General features: G+C 37.2%; 3 protein-coding genes across 4 annotated transcripts; all 3 read left to right on the top strand.

The window, feature by feature from the left end:
* The first annotated feature begins 779 nt into the window (after window positions 1–779).
* On the top strand, window positions 780–1,913 carry LOC132115009 (fatty acid binding protein 1-B.1). Its single transcript, XM_059523436.1, has 4 exons — window positions 780–922; window positions 1,367–1,539; window positions 1,626–1,718; window positions 1,795–1,913. The coding sequence occupies exons 1-4, from the start codon at window positions 820–822 to the stop codon at window positions 1,846–1,848; spliced, it is 423 nt and encodes a 140-aa protein (XP_059379419.1). The 5' UTR covers window positions 780–819; the 3' UTR covers window positions 1,849–1,913.
* A 6,186-nt stretch (window positions 1,914–8,099) lies between these two features.
* On the top strand, window positions 8,100–11,434 carry LOC132115275 (sepiapterin reductase-like). Its single transcript, XM_059523655.1, has 3 exons — window positions 8,100–8,478; window positions 9,766–10,056; window positions 11,099–11,434. The coding sequence occupies exons 1-3, from the start codon at window positions 8,148–8,150 to the stop codon at window positions 11,287–11,289; spliced, it is 813 nt and encodes a 270-aa protein (XP_059379638.1). The 5' UTR covers window positions 8,100–8,147; the 3' UTR covers window positions 11,290–11,434.
* A 1,688-nt stretch (window positions 11,435–13,122) lies between these two features.
* On the top strand, window positions 13,123–21,939 carry LOC132115002 (leucine zipper putative tumor suppressor 3-like). 2 transcript variants are annotated; one of them, XM_059523421.1, is made up of 6 exons: window positions 13,123–13,319; window positions 15,415–15,926; window positions 16,981–17,499; window positions 18,795–19,115; window positions 19,722–19,952; window positions 20,395–21,939. In XM_059523421.1, exons 2-6 carry the CDS (start codon window positions 15,486–15,488, stop codon window positions 21,007–21,009), a joined length of 2,127 nt encoding a protein of 708 aa, XP_059379404.1. In that variant the 5' UTR covers window positions 13,123–13,319; window positions 15,415–15,485; the 3' UTR covers window positions 21,010–21,939. The 2 variants fall into 2 exon arrangements, with proteins under 2 accessions (XP_059379404.1, XP_059379405.1); XM_059523422.1 differs by lacking the exon at window positions 13,123–13,319 and adding an exon at window positions 13,336–13,543.
* The last annotated feature ends 247 nt before the right edge of the window (window positions 21,940–22,186 follow it).

A 22,186-nucleotide genomic window follows, 5' to 3' on the forward strand; every position in this document is an offset into this window, starting at 1 on the left:
CAACTGTTTATTTTTATGTAGCTATTAGTAATCCTACAGTTATTCAAGCTGAGTGTGATGATCAGGGTTATTATGGTTTATACTAACAACTAAACCATAAAAGATTTAAAAAAAAAGTACTTGAAATAAAACAAATAACGTATATGAAAAACACATTTTGATTAATTTGATTTTGAAACACTTAAATAACTAAAACTAAAATAAATAAAAAATGAACAAAACTATAGAGACATATTCAGGAAAACCTTTACAAAACTGAAAAAAAAACTATTGCAACAAAATAAAAAAGAACATAAATAAACATATTTTATTTTACTTAGTTGCCGATGCAACATTTCTTCACTTTTGATTAGTTTAACTAAATTCAATAATTAATCAAATGCTAACTGAAATAAAATAAAACTTATTTCTCATTTTTATTTAGTTCAACTTGCAGTACTAAAATAACTAAAACTAATAAATACAAATGGACAAAATACATATAGAATATATATTAACTATATATATAACTATACATAAAATATATATAGACACTAAAATAAGTGGTAAAACTTTCAAAAATTAATGTGAAAACAGAAAATATAAAATTAAAATCTAATTTAAAGAATAAACAAAAGCTACAACAGTTACAAAATAGTAGTAAAGTGATGATGTCATGGTGCTGTGGGCAAAGGACAAAGGCTGTGATCTGATCAGACCAAACCATCTATAGATCTGTACTCTTTTACCCCACTGATTTCACAGTAACTGGCCAATCAGGACCATCAGGTCAGGTTAATAATTATTAATCTCTGTGTCCGATATAAAAGCGTCTTTCAAATGCTCTGGAGTTACTCAACACATTCACCGGTCATCATGTCGTTCAGTGGGAAATATCAGCTGGAGAGTCAAGAGGGATTCGTGGAGTTCATGAAGGCCGTCGGTGAGTCGAAATCTAACATTATTGCATGTATCTGATCAATGCTGGATCTGAATGAACTGCTGATAAACTTAGCAGCCTGCATGCATTGAACTGAGTGTTGCAGGCATTGCACTGAGTGTTGCATGCATTGCACTGATTGTTTAATGCAGTGCTCTGAGTGTTGCATGCATTGCACTGAGTGTTGCATGCATTGCACTGAGTGTTGCATGCATTGCACTGAGTGTTGCAGGCATTGCACTGAGTGTTGCATGCATTGCACTGAGTGTTGCATGCATTGCACTGAGTGTTGCATGCATTGCACTGAGTGTTGCATGCATTGCACTGAGTGTTGCATGCATTGCACTGAGTGTTGCATGCATTGCATTGACCGTAGCATGCATTGCACTGACTGTTGGATTGAGTGTTGCATGCATTGCACTGTTAATCACCTGTTTATCGTTTCAGGTCTTCCTGATGATATGATTGAGAAAGGTAAAGAAATCAAGAGCGTGTCTGAGATTGAGCAGAACGGAGATCAGTTCAAAGTGACCGTCACGACCGGACCCAAAGTCTTGACCAACAGCTTCACCCTCGGACAGGAGACTGAGATCGAAACGCTGACCGGAGAGAAAGTCAAGGTGGCGCTGCGCTCACAGACCTGCATGCAGGATTTAATGAGTGTTTGATTGCACTGATGATAATGATGCTGTCGTTTGTGTTTCAGGCTGTTGTGAATAAAGATGGAAACAAGCTGAAGGTCGTATTGAACAAAATCACATCCATTACAGAGCTGGTGGATGAAAACACACTGGTCAATGTGAGTGAGATCCGCGGTTCTCATCAGCACATGTGAGGTTTTACATTAAACTGATCTGACTGATGTTGTGTTTCAGACTCTGACTCTCGGCAGCCTCGTCTACAAGAGGATCAGCAAACGCCTGGCGTAAAAGCAGACCACCCTCTCCATGATCTGAGAAAAACAGCAATATGACTGGATTTTTAAAAAAAAATTGTAATAAAGATTTCTAAAAATCTGATCTTTGGATTTATTTGCATTATTTGTAAGAGAAGCTTTGTGTTGTGCATGTGGTAGTTAGACTACAAGTTACTTAATAAAAGTATATTTAACTAAAGGGGAAAATATCTACTTTAAACAAATATCAGCTGATTATTTTTTGCCATAAGTGCTGCACAAAACAATGAGAACCTCAATTATGTTGTTTATTATAAAAAGTGAATCAGTTTAACACAGATTTCACATTATCTCATTAAGAAAATCATACATTTTTCATTAGGAAAATCATAAAATAATGAAAATAAATTAAAATTAGTTGTTTATACATAATGGATTATTGAAATACAGCACAAAAAATTTCAATAACTTAAATCATTCATTACCTTCTCAATTACATTGAAGATAATTGCACCATTAAATTAGGATAAATTTACAATAAATGCAATAATAAAACGAAAACCACAGTATTAATAAATGTGATATTTTTAGATAATAGAAAAAATATATTAAACTAAATTATTTTCAGAATTATATATTTTTGCATAAATTAATACATTGATACAGTAATATATACTGGTTAATTGATTTTCTGAAGGAAGACATCCTAATTCTTTACAGTAATTGTAGGGGGCCAACCAGTTGGAGTGGAAAAGGGAAATGACGTGCTGTACAAAAAGTTGATGCAAAATCCAAAAATGGTGTTTTATTGGAAGGTGCTAAAATATTTTCAGTGCAGGAGAAAACAAAAATAAACAAAAACTGTACAAAATTAGCCGTGCAGCTGATTTATAGGCTGAAGCCACACCTATAGAGCATACCAACTAGGTACAGTCATTTTAGTTTGCAATGATCAAATTAAATAATATAAACACCCAACACAACACTTTAACCTTCCAAATTGGTAAAACAACAACCATTAACAGAGAAAGAGCTTAACAACTAATTAAATGGCAAAAGCAAGTTTTTCTAAATCCCCTCCCCCTCTGAAATCACACCAAAATGGTATCTTCCACAGGAAGTGATGTGGCTATTGCTTTAAAAAGACAGCTTGACCTGGATTATGGGTTTGGTTGTACAGAGTGTTAACCGGGAAGTTTAACTGCAAAAAGATTTGTGGAAAATATGTGAAAAAATAAAGGTAATTATCATATGAATTATTATGTGTTCTGGCATTCTGTTATTTTAAGAAACATAATAGCAAACTTTAAGGAAAACTATCAAGAGTTTAAAACTATAACAAACACAGCAGCAACAAACTTTAGACTAAACAAAACAACAACTCCATAAAACTTTCCTGGATGTACACCGATGTTAATAATGCCAGCAATGCACAGTATCAGTGAAATGGGTGTATGTTTGTAAATCCAAGATTATAGAGTCACCAGGCTAACCTGTGACATTTAACCCCTTCCTCAGTCACCTGAGGTGTCCTAGAGAGTTAATCTGCTGCACAATTGTGTGACCCAGCTTCGTACAAAATTTCTAAGTATAATAGCAGGATGGCTAGAACCATCTGGTGATACGAGCATTTGTGTCTCTCATACGGCCAATGCCCTGTGATCCGTCTCAAGTGTGAATTTGCTTCCCACCAGGTAGTATCTTAATGAGTCCAATGCCCATGTAATTACCAGGCACTCCTTCTCCGCTGTAGAATACCTGGATTCATGGGGAAGGAGCTTTCTGCTGATATAGGCAATCGGTTGGAGCTGCCCTTGACCTTCCTGAAGCAGTACAGCCCCAAGGCCATGCTCCGAAGCATCGGTCTGTACAGTGAAAGTCTTTTCAAAGTCGGGACTCTGTAAAACAGGCTCTGTGCATAAGGAGTTCTTTAAGTCCTGGAAAGCCCTTTCACAGTCCTGCGTCCAGTTAACTTTATTTGGTTTGTCTTTTTTAGTTAAATCAGTTAGGGTAAAGGCTCATTCAGAGAAGCTGGGGATAAAACGCCTGTTCCACCCCACAAGTCAAAGGAAAGAACGGACCTGTTTCTTGGTCACTGGCCGTTCGGCATTCATGATGGCCTTCACTTTTCCCACCTGGGGACGTATTACTCAATTACTACAGGAGTCTCAGTTTTCATTGCATCTTTCTGAATGGTATTCAAACCATGATCACTACTAACACACACAGATGATGACGTGGTCTGTTCTCTCATGTCTGTGTTTAGAGGGTCAGTAATACAAGCCGGCGTCTCTGCTCTTTATCTAGTGGACTGAATGACTGAAGGACTGCTATATTTACCAGCGCTAATCTCTCCAGAGCAAAGACACACTCATATATCTTCCTTTCATTCATGTGAACCACAGACACGACACTACACTGTCTACACTGCGTCATCATTAGTAACCTTCACTCCATCCCAAATCCGTTTAGCAGCGTATCTGCTTTCATAGGACTTATATTTTGTTATTTTTATTGTTCTTAGTATTTCTGTGATGTGAATGGAATATTATTTACACCACAACCTGAAAATATTTAAAAATGTGGCGACTTTTTGTCTCAGAATTATGAGTTTATATCTTACAGTCACAAAACGTTATAAATGATCCTGAGTTTACATCTTGCAAGTATGTTATTTATGTTTAGATATTAGTTAGGTTTAGCTATTAATACTGGAAAACAAGACAAAAATATTTTACAGTCTATATAATGTAAACAAAGCATTAAATATTATTATAATTTATATATATATGTTTTTTTTTAATGATAAAATAAATAAAAATTACATTAAAATAAATCAAGGTTTTTATTTAAATAAATGGAAAAAAACATCTCTTCTGAAGAAAAAAAATCTGAATTGTAAGATTTACTCAAGTTGGAAATTTTTTTAATTTTTAAAAAATATATGATATTTTAAATATTATATAACCACTTATTTCAGGATACTTGGTGAATAGAAAGTTCAAAAGAGCAGCATAGCTACATTTTAATAAACAAATTTTGAAAGTTTGTCAACTAAATTTGTAAAATAAGTTGATTGAATATACTTTTTAAAAAAGTATAATTCTTTTTCTTTTTTTTTTGGTGTACATTACATTCTTTTTTAACATTATGTATTTTCTGTAACTTTTGATCAATTTAATGCATCCTGGTTGTGCAAAAATATTATTTTCATTTAAAAAACAACTTTTGAATACTAGTGTATCTGACGTGAATGATTTATTGAAAAAAATAAATTATCAGAAGGCTTTCTCAGTGCTCTCTTTCAGTTGCACCCATCTGACGAGAAGCTCTTTTCTGCACATCATGAGTTGAATGTGACATTTCACAAACGTGATTAGACAAAAATGCATGTACATAGCAATCTCTACTGATCTCTGAGGCACACACAGGCCACAGTATTTCGGTTAATGCACGCTTTTCATTGAAAACCCTGAATCACATGAGCTGCGTGGACTCTTTCGGTTCAGACTCTCACTTCCTCTGCCATCTTCTCTCTGATTCCTCTCCCACCCACCGTACTTTCACCTGTCTGCTCTCACGCTCCTCCAGAGGATGTGAAGACCAGGGTTTCTCCACTTACTTACGAGGAAGTTGTGTATGTTGACTTTGAAGTCCTTGAGGTCGTCCTCGTCAATGTTGTAGATGTGGTCCTCCAGTGCGGTCAGAAACAACGCTTCGCCACTAGACACGAGATTTAAACATCAGATTTACACATCATTTGAGCGTGAATGCTACGTGCAGAGGGTTAATCCTGACCGTGAAGGGAACATGAGCAATGTTCAAACATTACAGCAGAAAACACCAGCATAAATGCAAATGCACTGCAAAAAACAATGCTTTTCCTTAGTATTTTCGTCTTGTTTTCCAAGTACAAACATCTTTAAATCATGATGTTTTTACTTGAGAAGCAAAATGAAGTGTTTAGGATTAAATGGGGTCAGAAGAATCATGTTTTCCCTTTGAATTAAGATTATTTTTCTTTGATTTTTCAAGTCATTTGCTTCAAGTAAATGTATCTTCCCAGTCAAAAATGATCTCATCTTTCAAAACTGTCTTGTCGGTCTCTCATCATGTTGTGTTTTTACCTAATAATGGACTGAATCTTTTAATCAACTTGTTTTCTCTCAATCAGCATTGGTTTTGTGTTTCTCATTGGAGCTTGATGAGTTTTTGAGTGAAAAAGCATTATTTGTGAATAATCAGTGAGGCCTGTGATCAATCAGCTTTAATAAGAAACACAAAACCATTGCTGATGGAGAGAAAACAAGTTTGAATCCAAGATTTGATCAAACTATAGCATGATGAGAGATTTTCAAGAGATTTTTTTGTAGGCCGGTAATTATTAAAGATAACAAGGTGAGAACAAAATCCCTAAAAAGAACACAAGTTTGTGCAGTTGTTTTATACTATTTGTAGGTAAAGCTTTTGTCAAATATGTTTATTACGAGAATTTAGAGAAAAAGAAAATCCGGGTCAAAATCACCCAATCACGTGGAATCCTGTTTCTGGCACAAAATAAAGAAATCAAAAGGTAGCTGCGACTATTTATCTCACAATCCTGACTTTGTTTCTGGCCTCACTGATCTGAGCTTAATCTTTTATTAGTTCATTCTTTCACATCTTCACAGTTCACATCTACTCAGTTTCAGAATATACTAATATAGTGATGAAAACTCGGAAAAAGCACAATTGGAAGTTTGGGAATCATGTCATGATCAAGTGACAGAGAAAAACTCTTATATTTGAGCTTTTTTGATAAGTGTGTGAGTGTTAATTAAAACTAAACTTAAAAGTTTAGTTTAAATGTAATTGCTAAAGCTAAAATATAATCTGAGAAGTATTTTGTACTTCAAAATGGAAGAATAAAGAAAAATGTGTGGGAGATAGAACAGAGCCCTGAGGGACCCCCAAGGAAGCTGTCTTTTATTAGACGTAAATTACTAAAAAAAAAAAAATATTTATCAATACAAACAGAAATCTAAATCATTTCAAAACCACTTTTTAAGAGTTATTTATATATAAATATATATATATATATATATATATATATATATATATATATGTATCAGAATTAACTGTTTATGCTTGAAACTAGCAGGCAGAAAATTACCAGTTTCTGTTTTCCTTATGATTTTTCTTTCACTGTGCATTTTTATAAACCCAGACGACCAACTAGAATTGTGTCGCTTGTGAAGTCTGTTTACTTCATCATCCAGAGCCTGATTTTTAATTCAGAGATTGATATGTGACCGTATTCTGTGTCCTCCTGACCGTTGCATGAGGACACATGGACATCTGCTGCTCTGATGATTAGTGATGGATGTTAAATATATGACACAGGTCATCATCTTCAATGCTTGTTGCACTAGTTTAAACACATATGCTTTATATATCATAATTAATATAGTTCTGCTTGTGCATCGTATGAAAGAGAATCTCTTTTCTGTCCTGTTCCGCATTTACACTTCTGCTCTGGCTATTATTTTGCTTCACTCTTTTTGTGGGTTCCTGTATAATAAAATGCTTGTCTTTCTCGTTAGTAAGTGTTTTAGATTAAACTCCTAAACCGCTGCTGGTCAACATTTTGGAAACATTATGATTTCTTAATGCTTTTTTTTTTTTTAAGTCTCTTTTGATCGCCAAGGCTGCGTTAATTTGATTTTAAAAAATTCAGTAAAAATTGTGAAATAGTATTATAATGTAAAACAGCTGTTTTATATGTGAATCTCTGTTAAACTGTCTTTTATTTCTGCGATGCACAACATTTCTGATTATCATCTGTGAATCCTGAAAAATTTTAAATGTAACAGTTTCCACAAAAATACAGTTTTTTTTAACACTGATAATAATCAGAAATGTTTCTTGAGCAGTAAATCATCATATTATTCTGATTTCTGAAGATCATGTGACACTGAAGACTGGAGGAATGATGCTGAAAATACAGCGGAGCATCACAGAAATAAATTACACTTTAACAGAGACTCACACAGAAAACAGCTGTTTTACATTACAATAATATTTCAAAATTTTTACTGTATTTTTGATCAAATAAACGCAGCCTTGGTGAGCAGAAGAGACTTCATTCAAAAATACTAACAAATTGTAAAGGTTGCATTACATCATATTTTACACTCTCATACCTTATTTAATGGCATTAACTCTCTCTTTATGAATGGGCTTTTGTGAAGCTGTGTGAAATAGATTAGTTTCTCTCGCAGTCACTTGATATAAAGCACCACTCGCTGCTGAGATTCCTCATCATCTGACCCCCAGCATCTCTGAAGGCCTGCGATGGAAGATGAGATCTCTCCAGAGTCCAGGGATCTGGGCAGAGCTCTGTGCATCATCACAGGAGCGTCGAAAGGCTTCGGCCGGACGCTTGCGTTTCAGCTCAGCTGTCTGCTGAAGCCCAGATCCGTCCTGATGCTGGTCGCTCGAACCAAAGAGCAGCTCAACCAGGTGAAGGAGGACATCATAACCCTGTACGGTGGACAGAACCAACTGGATGTCCGCTGCGTGCATGCCGATCTGGAGAAGAAGGATGGCGTGGAAAAAATGGTTCAGGCAGCTAAAGAGACTTCAGTGTCCGAAATGGACCACTTACTCCTGATCAATAATGCAGGTGCGCTTGATTTTGTCATTGCACTGCAAAAAAAAAAAAGGTATATACTGTATCTCTGTATTTTTGTCTTGTTTTCCAGTGCAAAATCTAAATAATTATAAAAAAATTATAGTACTGTACGGTTAGATGTATTATATATTAATTGATTAAAATCTACTTTTTGTTTACTCTTTATTATTAAATTTTTGAATAGTAATAGTAAATTTTGTAATAGTAAAGATAATACACTATAAATAAATCCTAATGTAAAATCAAGGCACAAACTTTAAAATAAAAAGAAGAAAGATAAAAAAAAGTAAGTGATAAAAATATTGATTTAAATAATCAAAAAATACAATTAAATAAAACATAAAAAAATCTACAAATTAAATCATTGAAATGTCAAATTAAAAATAAATAAATAATTTAAAAATATACATTTAATCAATAAAATGTCATTTTATTTTTTGGTTTTATTGAATTTTTATCCATTTATTTTAATCTTTTTTTATTATTGATTTAGTATTTTTGTCTTGTTTTCCAGTCCTACCTAAATATAAAATAAATAGGTTAAAAAAATAAGTAATAAAAATGTGAATTTCAATAAATAATTGAAAAATAAAATTATTAAATAAAACACATAAAAAATCTACAAATTAAAATGCTAAATGTAAAATAAAAAAATTATAATTGAAAAAAATCTTTTTTTTTTGTTGAATTAAAAAATATATTTTCATCTTTTTTATTATTTAGTATTTTTGTCTTGTTTTCCAGTCCTACCTAAATATTGAAATATTGTTACATCAATGCAAATTTTACTACTATACTTTTAGATGTATTATGTATTCATTTAAATCTAATTTTAAAATATTTTATTTCAATTGTATTTTTTAAATATAAAAAATATATATTTAGTGACTTACATTTATTTTTATCTTATTATTATTATTGATTTACAAACTTTCTGACACATTTACTTTGACTTTATCATGTTTGTTTTCTGAAAAATGCATTAAAATGATGTGAGTTTATGCTTGAAACAGAAACAAATATCTACTAATGCGGTCAGAAAAATTAACAACTCAAAGAGGAGAGAAATTGGCTTAATTTTAATTAATTTTTTTTATTAATTTTGATTAATTTTAAACTTCTCAGACTTTATTTTAGTCTCCAGTAAATGTATCTTATAGCCTGTGGATTTTAGAAAGTTTAGATATTTGTTCTGGAACACAAGAGAGAAATCCCGAGTAATGAAGTTTTTTGCAGAGAAAGCTGAGCTTCTTGATAGTTTGTCGTCTTTGGTTTCAGCGTCTCTGGGTGACGTGTCTCGCTTCGCTCTGACGTTCACGGATCCGGCGGAGGTCAACCGGTATATGTCTCTGAACGTCAGCGGAGCGCTAAGTCTGACGGCCGGCGTCCTGCAAGCGTTTCCTCGCCGTCTGGGTCTGCGGCGGTCGGTGGTCAACATCAGCTCTCTGTGTGCGCTGAAGCCCTTCCCGTCGTGGGTCCTGTACTGCACCGGGAAAGCCGCCCGCGACATGATGTTCCGCGTGTTAGCCGCAGAGGAGCCGGATGTAAGAGTGCTCAGTTACGCACCTGGTGAGTGCCGCGGAGCTCTGCTTTATCATAAAGCAGACATGCTAACATGTTATTTAGTGTTTGTTGAAGAGTTTCTCAAACTGAGGTTCATGAACTGATCAAAAGCTATAGATAGATAGATAGATAGATAGATAGATAGATAGATAGATAAATCATAAAATGTAAAACAACAATAAATAAATTAAAAAATATATATAAAAAAACAATTAAAATAAAACACTTGCTACTAATTAAATCATTAAAATGTAAAATTACAAATATATTGATTTAAACATGAAACTAGAAAAAGTAAGAAAAAGAAAAAAGGCCAATTAAATTAAATAATTAAAAAACGGTTAAAACACTTAATAAAAATTATATCATGATGTAAAATTAAAACAAGAAAATAATTTACAAATAAAATTCAAATAGAAAAATAAATTGAATTTAATGTCACAATAAATAAAGAAAAAAATATAACACTTAAAAAATGTAAATTGAAGCGTAATAAATAATTAAAAAATAAAAATAACTAAAATATAAAACGTGGTTAAAATCACACAATAAAAATGAATTAACTACGTTAAAAATAAAATAAAACAATTAAATAAAACGTATATAAATGTAACGTCACAAATAAATAAACAAAAACTATTGAAATAAAAAAGTTAAATAAAAATAAATAAACATATGAATGTACTAAAAATTACATAAAATGTAAAAAATTAAATAAAAACGAAAAAAAATCATTACATTTACAATAAATGAATAATTCTTAAAAGACACACAATCAAAATAAAGTATTGAAATATTGCATTTGTTTACCTGCATGTCATATGACCATTAATCAACACCAGAAAACCATGAACATGTGAATGTGTTGATAAATGATTGAAATATCGACTCTCAGTATAACATCTCAACTTCAAGTAAATATTTTAGCTTATACAAGGAAGAAAAGGTTTGGGAATCGCTGGTTTGGGGGACAACATGACCCTGTCAGAAACACACAGCTGATAACAGACAGAGGAAGCGAGTGTTTTCTGATCTGTGTGTGCTGCAGGTCCTCTGGACACAGACATGCAGCTGCAGGCGCGGCGTTCCTCCGGAGATCTGAAGCTGCGGTGCTCCTTCTGCTCCATGTTCTCCGAGGGCCAGCTGCTCTCCTGCGAGGAGTCCGGGGCCAAACTCATCAAGCTCCTGCTGGACGATGACTTCCTGTCCGGTGCTCATCTGGACTTTTATGAGCTCTAGCGCTTACAGCTCTCACACTGCATGCTCACAGACGTTCCTGATGTTTTTGATAGATTTGTGTTCTTTTTAGGTCTTAAAAATCTGTAATTTTGTTTAGAAATACAGTGTTTTTTATTAAAGGAATAAATGAATAAATGGTCAGGCATTCTTCTGCTCCAGATGTGTGGAGTTTGATGAAGCAGCTGAGGACATCTAGTGGTGGAAGAGAAGACCTGCACAAAGAAACAGAAGAAAAAAAATGAAAGTGACGTGTCATTCAGCCAAGTATGGTGACCCATACTCAGAATTTGTGCTCTGCATTTAACCCATCCGAAGTGCACACACACAGAGCAGTGAACACACACACACTGTGAGCACACACCCGGAGCAGTGGGCAGCCATTTATGCTGCGGCGCCCGGGGAGCAGTTGGGGGTTCGATGCCTTGCTCAAGGGCACCTAAGTCGTGGTATTGAAGGTGGAGAGAGAACTGTACATGCACTCCCCCCACCCACAATTCCTGCCGGCCCGGGACTCGAACTCACAACCTTTCGATTGGGAGTCCGACTCTCTAACCATTAGGCCATAAACACCATATTTATAATAAAACCATTATATTAAACAAACATAACATTAAAAATATAATTAAAATTTTATATATATATATATATATATGCCATCTAAATATCCACAGTTTTGACTAATATGATCAATGTAATATGATAATGACACGTCTTCCTCCGAATCATCGTCACGTGACGCGCGTCTCTTTGATGAAGACTGTTCCCATGGTAACAGCTATGCGTTGACGTCATCAGTGAATTTGTGAATGGAGACCAAGAGCTGAAATAACCTGTATAATAATGATTTATGTACACGGCAATACTTTAGCTCAAATACACATACATACTAGTAAGCAAGGTTTAAAACACATATTAGGCAATTAAGTCAATCAATGCCAAGAGTGAAGATGAATAGAAATGGTTAATTATATGCAAGGACGACAAGACCAATCACACATCAGTATGCAAATATCCCATAGTCACTGCTGGGTTTGAATATTGAACGTTCTATTAATTTTTGCTTATTATTATGGTTGAATTGGATCATTGAATGTCAACAGCAAAGATACTGGTTAATAAAACGAGATTAAATGCATAGAGGATATTTGTTTTATTTATCATATTTAATTATTGCAGGTTTGCTTTATATTCTGAGTTTGCATTTCGCTGTTTTTCTTCATTTTTGAGGAATACTGAAGCTGTTTGTGTAGTGAGATCGGTAAATAACAGATATTTCCTTGTGAATTAAAAAGTAATGCGTTACTTTACTAGTTACTTGAAAAAGTAATCTGATTATGTAACTCACGTTACTTGTAATCCGTTACCCACATAATACTCATATCAAACAGTCGGGCGTTTTTACTGTTTTGCTTCGACTCTTTCTGCACTTACATCGAGTAAGGAGCGAGTCATTTGAATCATTTACAAAACCGAATCATTCCAAACCTCCGATTCATTCAGAAACGCCACTGTGTCCTCAGTTGCAGCTCTGTTATCCACAATACACGTCAGTTGATTATTAAGTAAAATATTATGGTGGGCAATAACTATTATTTTGAGGAAGTGAAACAAAAAACAGAAATAATTCTGATGCTCCTCAACAATATGTTTGTGGAAAAACATAAATTATTTTACTGATAAAATGTCACATGTCCTTTTGCATCTCCCTCAGGAGGATCACGAAGTGCGCATGCGTGTAGTATGCGAGGGTCTGACTGATTAGTGACATATACTACGCGCACGCGCAGTGCCGTCGGCGTATGGGGGGCGTTGCTGGCGTGCGGCAGAGGGGCGGGGCGAAGGTGGGTGTGTGGCTCAGCTGATACACGCATCCGCTGCCTATCATTATCATCATCCTCCTCCTCCTCATCATCACCAGAGACCTAATCCTGTCAAGATACACACCGCTCGGTTTCATGGACGCGACGCGACCGGCTCGGTGAATGAACGCGGCTGATGTGACGCGCGTCGCTGTCCGCGGTGCTGAAACAGTGAGTACGATCGCAGTCAACGGTGTCGATGTGTGAAACGACTGATTATAGAAGAAAAGAGAGAGAGATAGAGAGAGAGAGAGGCTGCACTATCACTGCGAATCACTCGACTGGAAGTAAACCAGTGAACAGATCTCCATTCTCTCAGCGAGGACGCATTATGTAATGCACTGATAATATAAAGGACGGAGAAAGCAACCCATCTCCAGGTTTCCATCTTCGTGGTGCGTCTTTGTTTGTGTGGAGAGCCGAAAACGGAGAGTGTGTCTATATTAAGATGCAGTGTTTTGATGCTCAAATGGACTCGCGCGCACAGAAGGTGCTGCAGATCTCCATTCAGCTGTTAGATAACAACAGCGCGTGCAGTCTTTTGTGGCGGACGCACAGGCTCAGGGTTTGGAGAGAGTTTGGTAATCTGAGGTTGGAGATGATCGTGCAACTTGTTGTGCCTTGGATTTCATGACGGTTCCAGGCCTTGTGGAGCCAATAAAAGTTTTACCATTTCTCCCTTTACACACAAAGCCACACACGGTGACCTCGTGGCCCATAACAAGCCGAGGTGACAATGCGAATGTGTGTGAGATGTGTAAGTGCGAGAACAGATGAGGTAATGGCAAAGCGCTGGAGTGTGAAGCCCCTGTTGGCTGCTCATGGAGCTGCGGCTCGTTGTGAGATCAAACAGCTTCTGTCTTTGATGGTGTGTTTCATGCACGTGGATGTCACGTTACACGTGTCAAACACAAGCTCACAGTAAGGTTTGGTTATAGTAAGTGCATTTGTTTATGGTGATCGTGCACTGAAGCTCTCCATTGTTTTGCTGTTGACTCAGCTACAATTCTTGGACCTTTCTGAGCAATTTGCAATGCTACAATGCAATGCAATCAGACTACTTGCATATTTGAGGTTTGGGGTTGATATAATTTTTAGTTTCTGGAAGAAAAAACTGTAATATTGTGAAATATTATTATAATTTATAACAGCTGTATTCTATGTTAATATCTGTTCAACTGTAATTTATTTCTGTGATGCACAGCTGTATTTTCAGCATCATTACTCCAGCCTTCAGTGTCACATGATCTTCAGAAATCATTCTGATATGAAGATTTGCTGCTTGAGAAAACGTTTCTGATAATTAGCAGAATTATTGTTTTTGTGTAAATAAATAAATATTGTGCAGCACAACTGTTTTCAACATTGATAATAAATCAGCATATTATTGATTTCTGAAGCATCTCGTTTGTTCAGGATTCTTTGGTAAATAGAAAAGTTCAAAACAACAAGTTATTCAAAACAGATTCTTCTGTAATATATGCATGTAAGCATGTACCAGCAACAAATTCCTTGTGTGTTTAGGCCTGTCGCAATAATCAATATATCAACTTGTCGTGCGATATATGTACATGACCTCAATCACTTTTGGTGAGGCAACATATCGGCCATTATATTTACTTAAAAATGTATGTCACCATGTTTTTTTTTTTTTGCAGCTTCTAGAACATAACGTGGTGTAGTCAGTGCTAGTTCAAATTTAAAACATGCTTCCACAAAAAAAGTTTAATCTGCAGATTTGATCTTGTTTATGGATTTGTGTCTGTGCATACAGACATCTTACCGCTGAGTAGTGACTGTGTTTTTCCACTTTAGTGTGCTCCCTTTATTCACAGAGAAAAGAAGGTCCGGGAAAAATCTGTAGATACATGAGTTCATTGTGCATTTTTCTTTTATTCTACTCATTACTTTGCACTTCTTGAAAAAAAAATACATATATATATATATATAAATATATATAATTATATATAATATATATATAATTTATTCTGGTTTTTAAGGTATCTAATATTTGGATACTTAATTTCCATGATCTACATATTCTCAAAAATTATAAGTTTGTTGTCATTTGTAAGATTTTTTAGGCCTTCTTGCATGATTATGCTGTTACATAATGATTTTATATTCAGTGGCATAAAATGGTCATTAAAATTACAATAATATCACTTATCGCTATTATTTCTGGGGGAATATATCAGACAACAAAAAGTTGTTATCGTGTGTAATTCTGATTCTGAATGATGCCTTGGCTCTGTTCTGACTGCAGTGTGTGTCTGGAGGTCACATGATGGCCCATGCGGAGAGTAGCAGTGTTGAGTGACGCTCTGGTTCCCCAGCATGGGCAGTGTGGGCAGCGGGGTGGCCGGTGAGCAGGAGTTTGCCATGAAGAGCGTGGGCACGCGCACCACCCTTCCTCGTGGCCCTCCTCTGTCCCGCCGTGGCCCCTCCGACCGCAGCTGCAGCGCTGAGCGCCTCCACGCACCTCCCTCCACCTCCGAGGGCTCGAGTGATGAACGAGGCGGGAGCAGCACCACCACAGATCGAGGCCAGCTCACCATCGCTGCGTCTCGTCTCACTAACAGGGGCGAGCTGGAGGGGACCGCCGCGGGCCGCCGGGACACACACAGAACTGGAGGAGGAGTGTCTCTGGATGCTTGCAGAAACGTGGAGAAGAACCACGACGGTGCGACAGCAGTTAAGGGCAGAGATGGGAACAACGGCAAGAGAGACAGTCGCACGCCACCCAAGATCCTCACTGTATCTGGGAAACTCGAGCAGGTACGACTGACGCGCTTCCTCTAACTGCTGATGATACTCCATTAATGGACTGCTCTGGTTGTAGTATAAAGTGGAAAAGTTGGGTTCTGGAAGTAAAAATCTAATTTATGTTCTCCATGGAGAAACTAATGAGCCGTGGTTTACAATGAATTTATAACAACGTGGTTAGGTACGATGTAATGCGGAGTGAATAAAAAAACCCTTTAGCTGTTATAAATTCACTGTAAACCACGGCTTCACGGGGGTTATTGCTTTTATAAAACGGTTATTCCATACACGTAGTAAGGTTCGACAAAATAAAACAGCAAATAAAGTCTAATGATATTAATAAAAACAGTATTCTTCCAGGAAACAATGTAGCTCCTCAGAATCAGTTATGGTTGCAACAAAGTGGTTGCCGAGCAACAGATGGAAGTAAACATAGGTGTGTGTTACTTTGTAGAGTCATTTGCCACATCTTAGCCAATCAGAATCATTGACCGGAACTATCTGGTTTATAATAAATGTTTATGTTTTTTAAATAATAATTTGATGATGATTTTTCTTCCATAAAAGACAAAAGAGATTAGAGATGACTATCCATTCCCATGAAGCATTTTGTACAGCATAATCTAATTGTTTTTCTTAGATTATCAAACTACTTGCATATTTATACACTACTCGGTCTCTTCTGCTCACCAAGGCTGCAATTATTGCATTAAAAATACAGTAAAATTGTGAAATATTATTTTTTCATAATTAACATTATTTGCCGCTCAAGAAACATTTCTGATTATTATCAATGTTGAAAACAGTTGTGCTGCACAATATTTTTATGGAAACTGTGATGTATTTTATTTTTCAGGATTCACAGATGAATAGAAAGTTCAGAACAACATATTGAAATATAAATCTTTTGTCCCCTTATAAATGCTTTTACTGGCCCTTTTGATCAATTTAACGCATCCTTAATAAGGTGTTCATTTTTTTCTATCCGTCAATCCATTTATCGAGATGGTACGATCATTAATGAAGGCTGTTTAATGATGTATTAAATCATGTTTTCCTCGTTCAGAATAGTTCAGCTCTGGTCCGTCCGTCCGCCTTCAAGCCCGTGGTTCCCAAGAGTTTTCACTCCATGCAGAACCTGGTGGCTCAGTCTGGAGCTGGAGGACGATCTGCTGGAAGCGGCGGAGGATCTGACGCCCCGCAGTCCCTCTGTGAGCAGGACAGTCCGGATCGGGACCCTTCGAGTGGGAACGACGGCCAGGGCGGCATGTCTGACTCTGGGAGGAACTCTCTGACCAGCCTTCCCATCTACACGGGGCCTGGCATGAGCTACGGTCCCTCTCAATCGCTCGGGCCCCTCAGTGCCTCCACCAGCCACATCAACAGACTGAGCAGCACAGCGGCGCCGCTGGACAAAGCAGACAAACCCAAGTACCAGAACGGCCTGAGCGTGTCCGACAGCGGTCAGTCCTCCTCCGGGAAGAGCTGTTTATCATATCAGAGACTCGCCACCATCCAGCCATCGCCCTCCACTGATGACATCATCCAGGACCTGGAGGACCGACTCTGGGAGAAAGAGCAGGAGGTGAGGAGCACCCCTTATTTTTAGTGAAATTGTACAGGTCAGTAATATCTCCAGATGAACTCTTCCTGGACTGAAGCAGCTCAGCTTTACTTGATTCTCCATCGATCATGTTTTAGAGTCTCAAATCTGATCCTCAGGATCTTTTGAGGAGCGTTTGTTTCCAGAAGCTTTACTTTCACTGTTCCTCAGCGGAGGAATGATCTTCACAAGCCTCCAGAACTTCTCACATCTTCTGAGGAGGCTTTATTTCTTCAGCTCTCAATCACTGTGTTATATGTGCGGATCATTCACATCTCATCTCACTGACACACATTACTGGAGATATAGAGCACAGACTCATATTTATAGCATTTTGTGTCAAGTGTCTGCTCTTCTGTTAGAAAGATCTCACTTATTTACAAGCATCAGAGAAATATCAGCTTCTGCACCGAATTGCATATTTTTGGGCCTTTGAATAAAACTAGGCTGTTTTCTCACACTTTATACGATTATAAGAGCCATAATATACATATGTGTGTGTGTGTAAAAATATCAATATAATATCAGTGAATTTAATTAGAAATAATTAACATTTCTAAACAAATATATATGTAAAAATATTAATATCAAAGTTATTTTTTTATTTATTATTTAAAAATCAATAAGTGATTTTGATTCAAATTGATCAAAAAATACTTTAAAATTCAGAAACGTATTTAAAAAACAATAAGTGAGTTTTTAATTAGAAATAATTTTTTTAAAATATAAATTTAAAAAGTTATTTTTTTCTACATTATTTGAAAAACAGTAAGTGAATTTGATTTTAAAAAAATTAATTCAGAAGAGCATTTATATTAAAAAAATCATTAATATTAAAAAGTTAATTATATTTTTTGTTTACTTATTGAATTTTTTACAAATTAATACATTTTATAATAATATAGTATGATAAAATGCAACATTCACTTTTGGCCCATGGTCCTCAATGAAGTTAAGATTTTTGGCCCTCTGTAATAAAAAGTGTGGGTCCCTCTGTTTTAAACTAATATTTCATTCAAATATGAAAAATCTGTGATCATTTGCTAAGCTTCATGTCATTTCAAACACACGATTTTCTTCCTTCAGTAAAAAATAAAAGGAAACACGAGCAATGTAAACCGGAGGCTGTCGATGACAAAAAGAAACACCATTGAAGTCTCATAATGAGTTAATGATAGACAGAAAGATTTTCCTTAGACATCAACATAAAGCAATGGCAAGCTGTGATACATTACACTGTACCTGGAGGATATGTTCATTCTGTGATGGTTCCTCAGGTGATCCACATGCGGCGTAACCTGGACCAGAGCGAGGCGGCCATCGTGCAGGTGTTCGAGGAGAAGCAGCACGTCTGGGAGCGAGAGATGGAGGAGCTGAGGCAGAACTACGGCAGGCGTCTGCAGCAGGTGTCCCACCGAGCCCAGCGCACACAGCAGGCTCTGCAGACCCACATCGCCCGTCTGCAGCAGGACAAGGGCCGGCTCCAGAAGGAGATCAGCACCCTGCTCGCTCAGAGAGAGGAGCTGGAGAGGAGGTGTCTGGATTACCGTAAGGAGCAGGCAGATATCCTGCCTCGCCTGGAGGAGACCAAGTGGGAGGTGAGAGGAGCACAGATAAGCCCGAAAGGTGTTTTTTCACAGTGATGCTATAGAAGAACCATATGTGACCCTGGAGAACAAAACCAGTGTAGTTTTTTGTAGCAATTTCCAAAAAATCATTGTAGGAGTCAAAATCATAGATTTTACGTTTATGGCAAAAACCAAGATATTTTGTAAATTTACTAACGTAAATATATCAAAACGTAATTTTCGATTAGTGATATGCATTGCTAAGAACTTCATCTGAACAACTTTAAAGGTGATTTTCTCAATATTTCGATTTTTTTTTTTTTGCTCCCTCAGATTCCAGATTTTCAAATAGTTGTATCTCCGACAAATATCGTCCTCCTAACAAACCACACATCAATGGAGAGATGATTTATGCAGCTTTCAGATGATGCATAAATCTCAATTTAGAAAAATTGACACTTAAGACTTCTTTCCCCAAGTTTGTGGAAGTGTATATCATTCATTATATTGACCGTAATTTCTGGGAGAGTTTCATGTAAGCCATTTAAGTCTAAGAATTGTCGTAGACTAACAGCAACATACAGCAGACTAAACACACCGTTGTGTGACGGCTTTGGTTTGCTCTGCATTGATCAGCTGTGTCAGAAGGCGGGCGAGATCTCTCTGCTGAAGCAGCAGCTGCGAGAGAGTCAGAACGAGGTGACTCAGCGCGCCGGAGAGATGGTGGCCCTCAGGGGTCAGCTGAAGGAGCTCAAGGGCCAGATGAAGGAGCATGAGGAGACCATGATCGGCCTGAAGGACTCGTACACCAACAAGAGCCACGAGCTGGAGAGATGTGAAGGAGAACTGAAGAGAACGCTGACAGAGGTGCACAACAAACACACACACGCATATATTTCTGCATATGTTTTACACATTTTAAATATATTTGAAAGAAGCCTTTCTTGCTGATCAAGGCTGCATTTATTCAGTCAAATAAATAAATAAAATACAGTTAAATTGTGAAATATTACTACAATCTAAAACAGCTGTTTTCTGTGTGAATCTGTGTTAAAGTGTAATGTATTTCTGTGATGCTCCGCTGTATTTTCAGCATCATTCCTCCAGTCTTCAGTGTCACATGATCTTTAGAAATCATGAAAATATGATGATTTACTGCTCGAGAAACATTTCTGATTATTATCAGTGTTTAATATTTTAAATCGTAAAAATATTTACGATTTTTACTGTACAGTTGGTGAGCAGAAGAGACAACATTTGACTGCTAGTGAACAGATTCCTCAAAGATGCTGGTTTGGTTTCTCCGCAGGTGTCGATGTTGCGTGACAAGCTGGTGGTGTTCGAGGCCGAGGTTCTGGGTCTGAAGCGGGCTCTGAGCGAGCTGAGCTGCAGGAGCGATCACGCCGTGTGTCTGAGGGACATCAGCGGTAGCAGCAGCTTACCGTGGGCCGGCCTGCACTCGCCCCGAACGCCCGAACCCATGTCCATCGACAGCTTCCTCAGCCTGCAGAGCGACGAGGCCAAAGCGCAGCGGCAGGAGGCCGGAGAGCTGCGGCGACAGCTGGAGCGACTGCAGGGCGAGCTGCACCTGGAGCGACAGCAGAGAGAGAGGCAGGCGCTCACCTTCGCTCAGGAGAGACACACCTGGCAGGACGAGAAGGAGCGCGTGCTGAAGTACCAGGCGCAGCTGCAGATCAGCTACGTGGAGACGCTGCAGAAGAACCAGGCGCTGGAGGAACGGGTCGGACAGCTCGGAGCCAAACAGGGCACCACACCCGGATCGCCCGGATCACCCGTCAACCTCTCTATCCCCGTCCCAGTGACCCTCACTCTGTCCCCGGCCGCGGACGATCCCAAACATCAGCTGGCGCCTCCGTGGCCGGGACCGTCTCGCTTGGAGCGGATCGAGTCCACAGAGATCTAGACGTGAGACAATCGACTTAAACGCACTAAAGAGGGCTGAGATCAGGCTGTTACTGCAACAAACGAAAGAAAAATTATCCAGCTTTTAAACCGTCTTTTGACTTTTGAGATCTCTTTTGGTTATATGGAGGGAAATATTTCATTAGTCTATCTAGGCCAAAAGTTTGAAATTAGGATTTGTTAATGTTTCGAAAGAGTCTCACCAAAGCTGCATTTGTACAGTAAATATTGTGGCATATTATTACAATTTTAAATGAATGTTTTCTGTGTGAATCTGTGTTAAAGTGTAATGTATTTCTGTGATGCTCCGCTGTATTTTCAGCATCATTCCTCCAGTCTTCAGTGTCACATGATCTTCAGAAATCAGAATAATATGATGATTTACTGCTCAAGAAACATTTCTGATTATTATCAGTGTTGAACACATACATTTTTTGTGGAAACTGTGATGCATTTTATTTTTCAGGATTCACAGATGAATAGAAACTTAATGCATCCTTGATAAATAAGATTCTTTTTTTTATTATTAATTTTACTGCAAACTTTAGAATGCATCACAGTTTTCACTAAAATATTGTGCAGCACAACTTTGTTCAACACTGATAATAATCAGAAATGTTTCTTGAGCAGTAAATCATCATATTTTCATGATTTCTGAAGATCATGTGACACTGAAGACTGGAGGAATGATGCTGAAAATACAGCGGAGCATCACAGAAATAAATTACACTTTAACACAGATTCACACAGAAAACAGCTGATTTACATTGCAATAATATTTCAGAATATATACTGTATTTTAATCAAATAAATGCAGCATTAGTGAGCAGAAGAGCTATTTTTAATACTCCTCACTTCTGAGCGGCGGTGTGCATCACAGAGGGGGGTGTTTTGTACCTGAAGGAATCTGGTGTTGGTTCAGTGATGTTTTAATGTTTCAGGGATGCTGCGGAGCATCGTTTCCCATCACTGCTACGGTCTGCGGTGACTAAACGTGAACACCAGAGGTCATTAGATGACAAACAGAGGGCTCCTATCTTCAGGTACAATTATTTGAAAAGAAGAAAACCTGTTTTTGTCCCAGTTCTTAAATTAAAACCCAAACCAAACTTGCTTTCCTTCTCTGTTTCTGGAAAGTTTTCGGGAGACTCTGAGAGATGCTGCTATGTTCTGGTGTG

The sequence above is a fragment of the Carassius carassius genome, chromosome 34 (genome assembly GCF_963082965.1).
Source record: "Carassius carassius chromosome 34, fCarCar2.1, whole genome shotgun sequence".
Lineage (NCBI taxonomy): Eukaryota > Metazoa > Chordata > Actinopteri > Cypriniformes > Cyprinidae > Carassius > Carassius carassius.

Bases quoted from the DNA above. Each gene is read 5' to 3' on its own strand.
- LOC132115009 (XM_059523436.1), top strand. From the start codon at position 820: ATGCTCTGGAGTTACTCAACACATTCACCGGTCATCATGTCGTTCAGT. The intron at 923-1,366 runs GTGAGTCGAAAT...TTATCGTTTCAG, and splicing joins GGAGTTCATGAAGGCCGTCG to GTCTTCCTGATGATATGATT. The intron at 1,540-1,625 runs GTGGCGCTGCGC...TTTGTGTTTCAG, and splicing joins TGACCGGAGAGAAAGTCAAG to GCTGTTGTGAATAAAGATGG.
- LOC132115275 (XM_059523655.1), top strand. From the start codon at position 8,148: ATGGAAGATGAGATCTCTCCAGAGTCCAGGGATCTGGGCAGAGCTCTG. The intron at 8,479-9,765 runs GTGCGCTTGATT...CTTTGGTTTCAG, and splicing joins ACTCCTGATCAATAATGCAG to CGTCTCTGGGTGACGTGTCT. The intron at 10,057-11,098 runs GTGAGTGCCGCG...TGTGTGCTGCAG, and splicing joins AGTGCTCAGTTACGCACCTG to GTCCTCTGGACACAGACATG.
- LOC132115002 (XM_059523421.1), top strand. From the start codon at position 15,486: ATGGGCAGTGTGGGCAGCGGGGTGGCCGGTGAGCAGGAGTTTGCCATG. The intron at 15,927-16,980 runs GTACGACTGACG...TTCCTCGTTCAG, and splicing joins TATCTGGGAAACTCGAGCAG to AATAGTTCAGCTCTGGTCCG. The intron at 19,116-19,721 runs GTGAGAGGAGCA...TGCATTGATCAG, and splicing joins TGGAGGAGACCAAGTGGGAG to CTGTGTCAGAAGGCGGGCGA.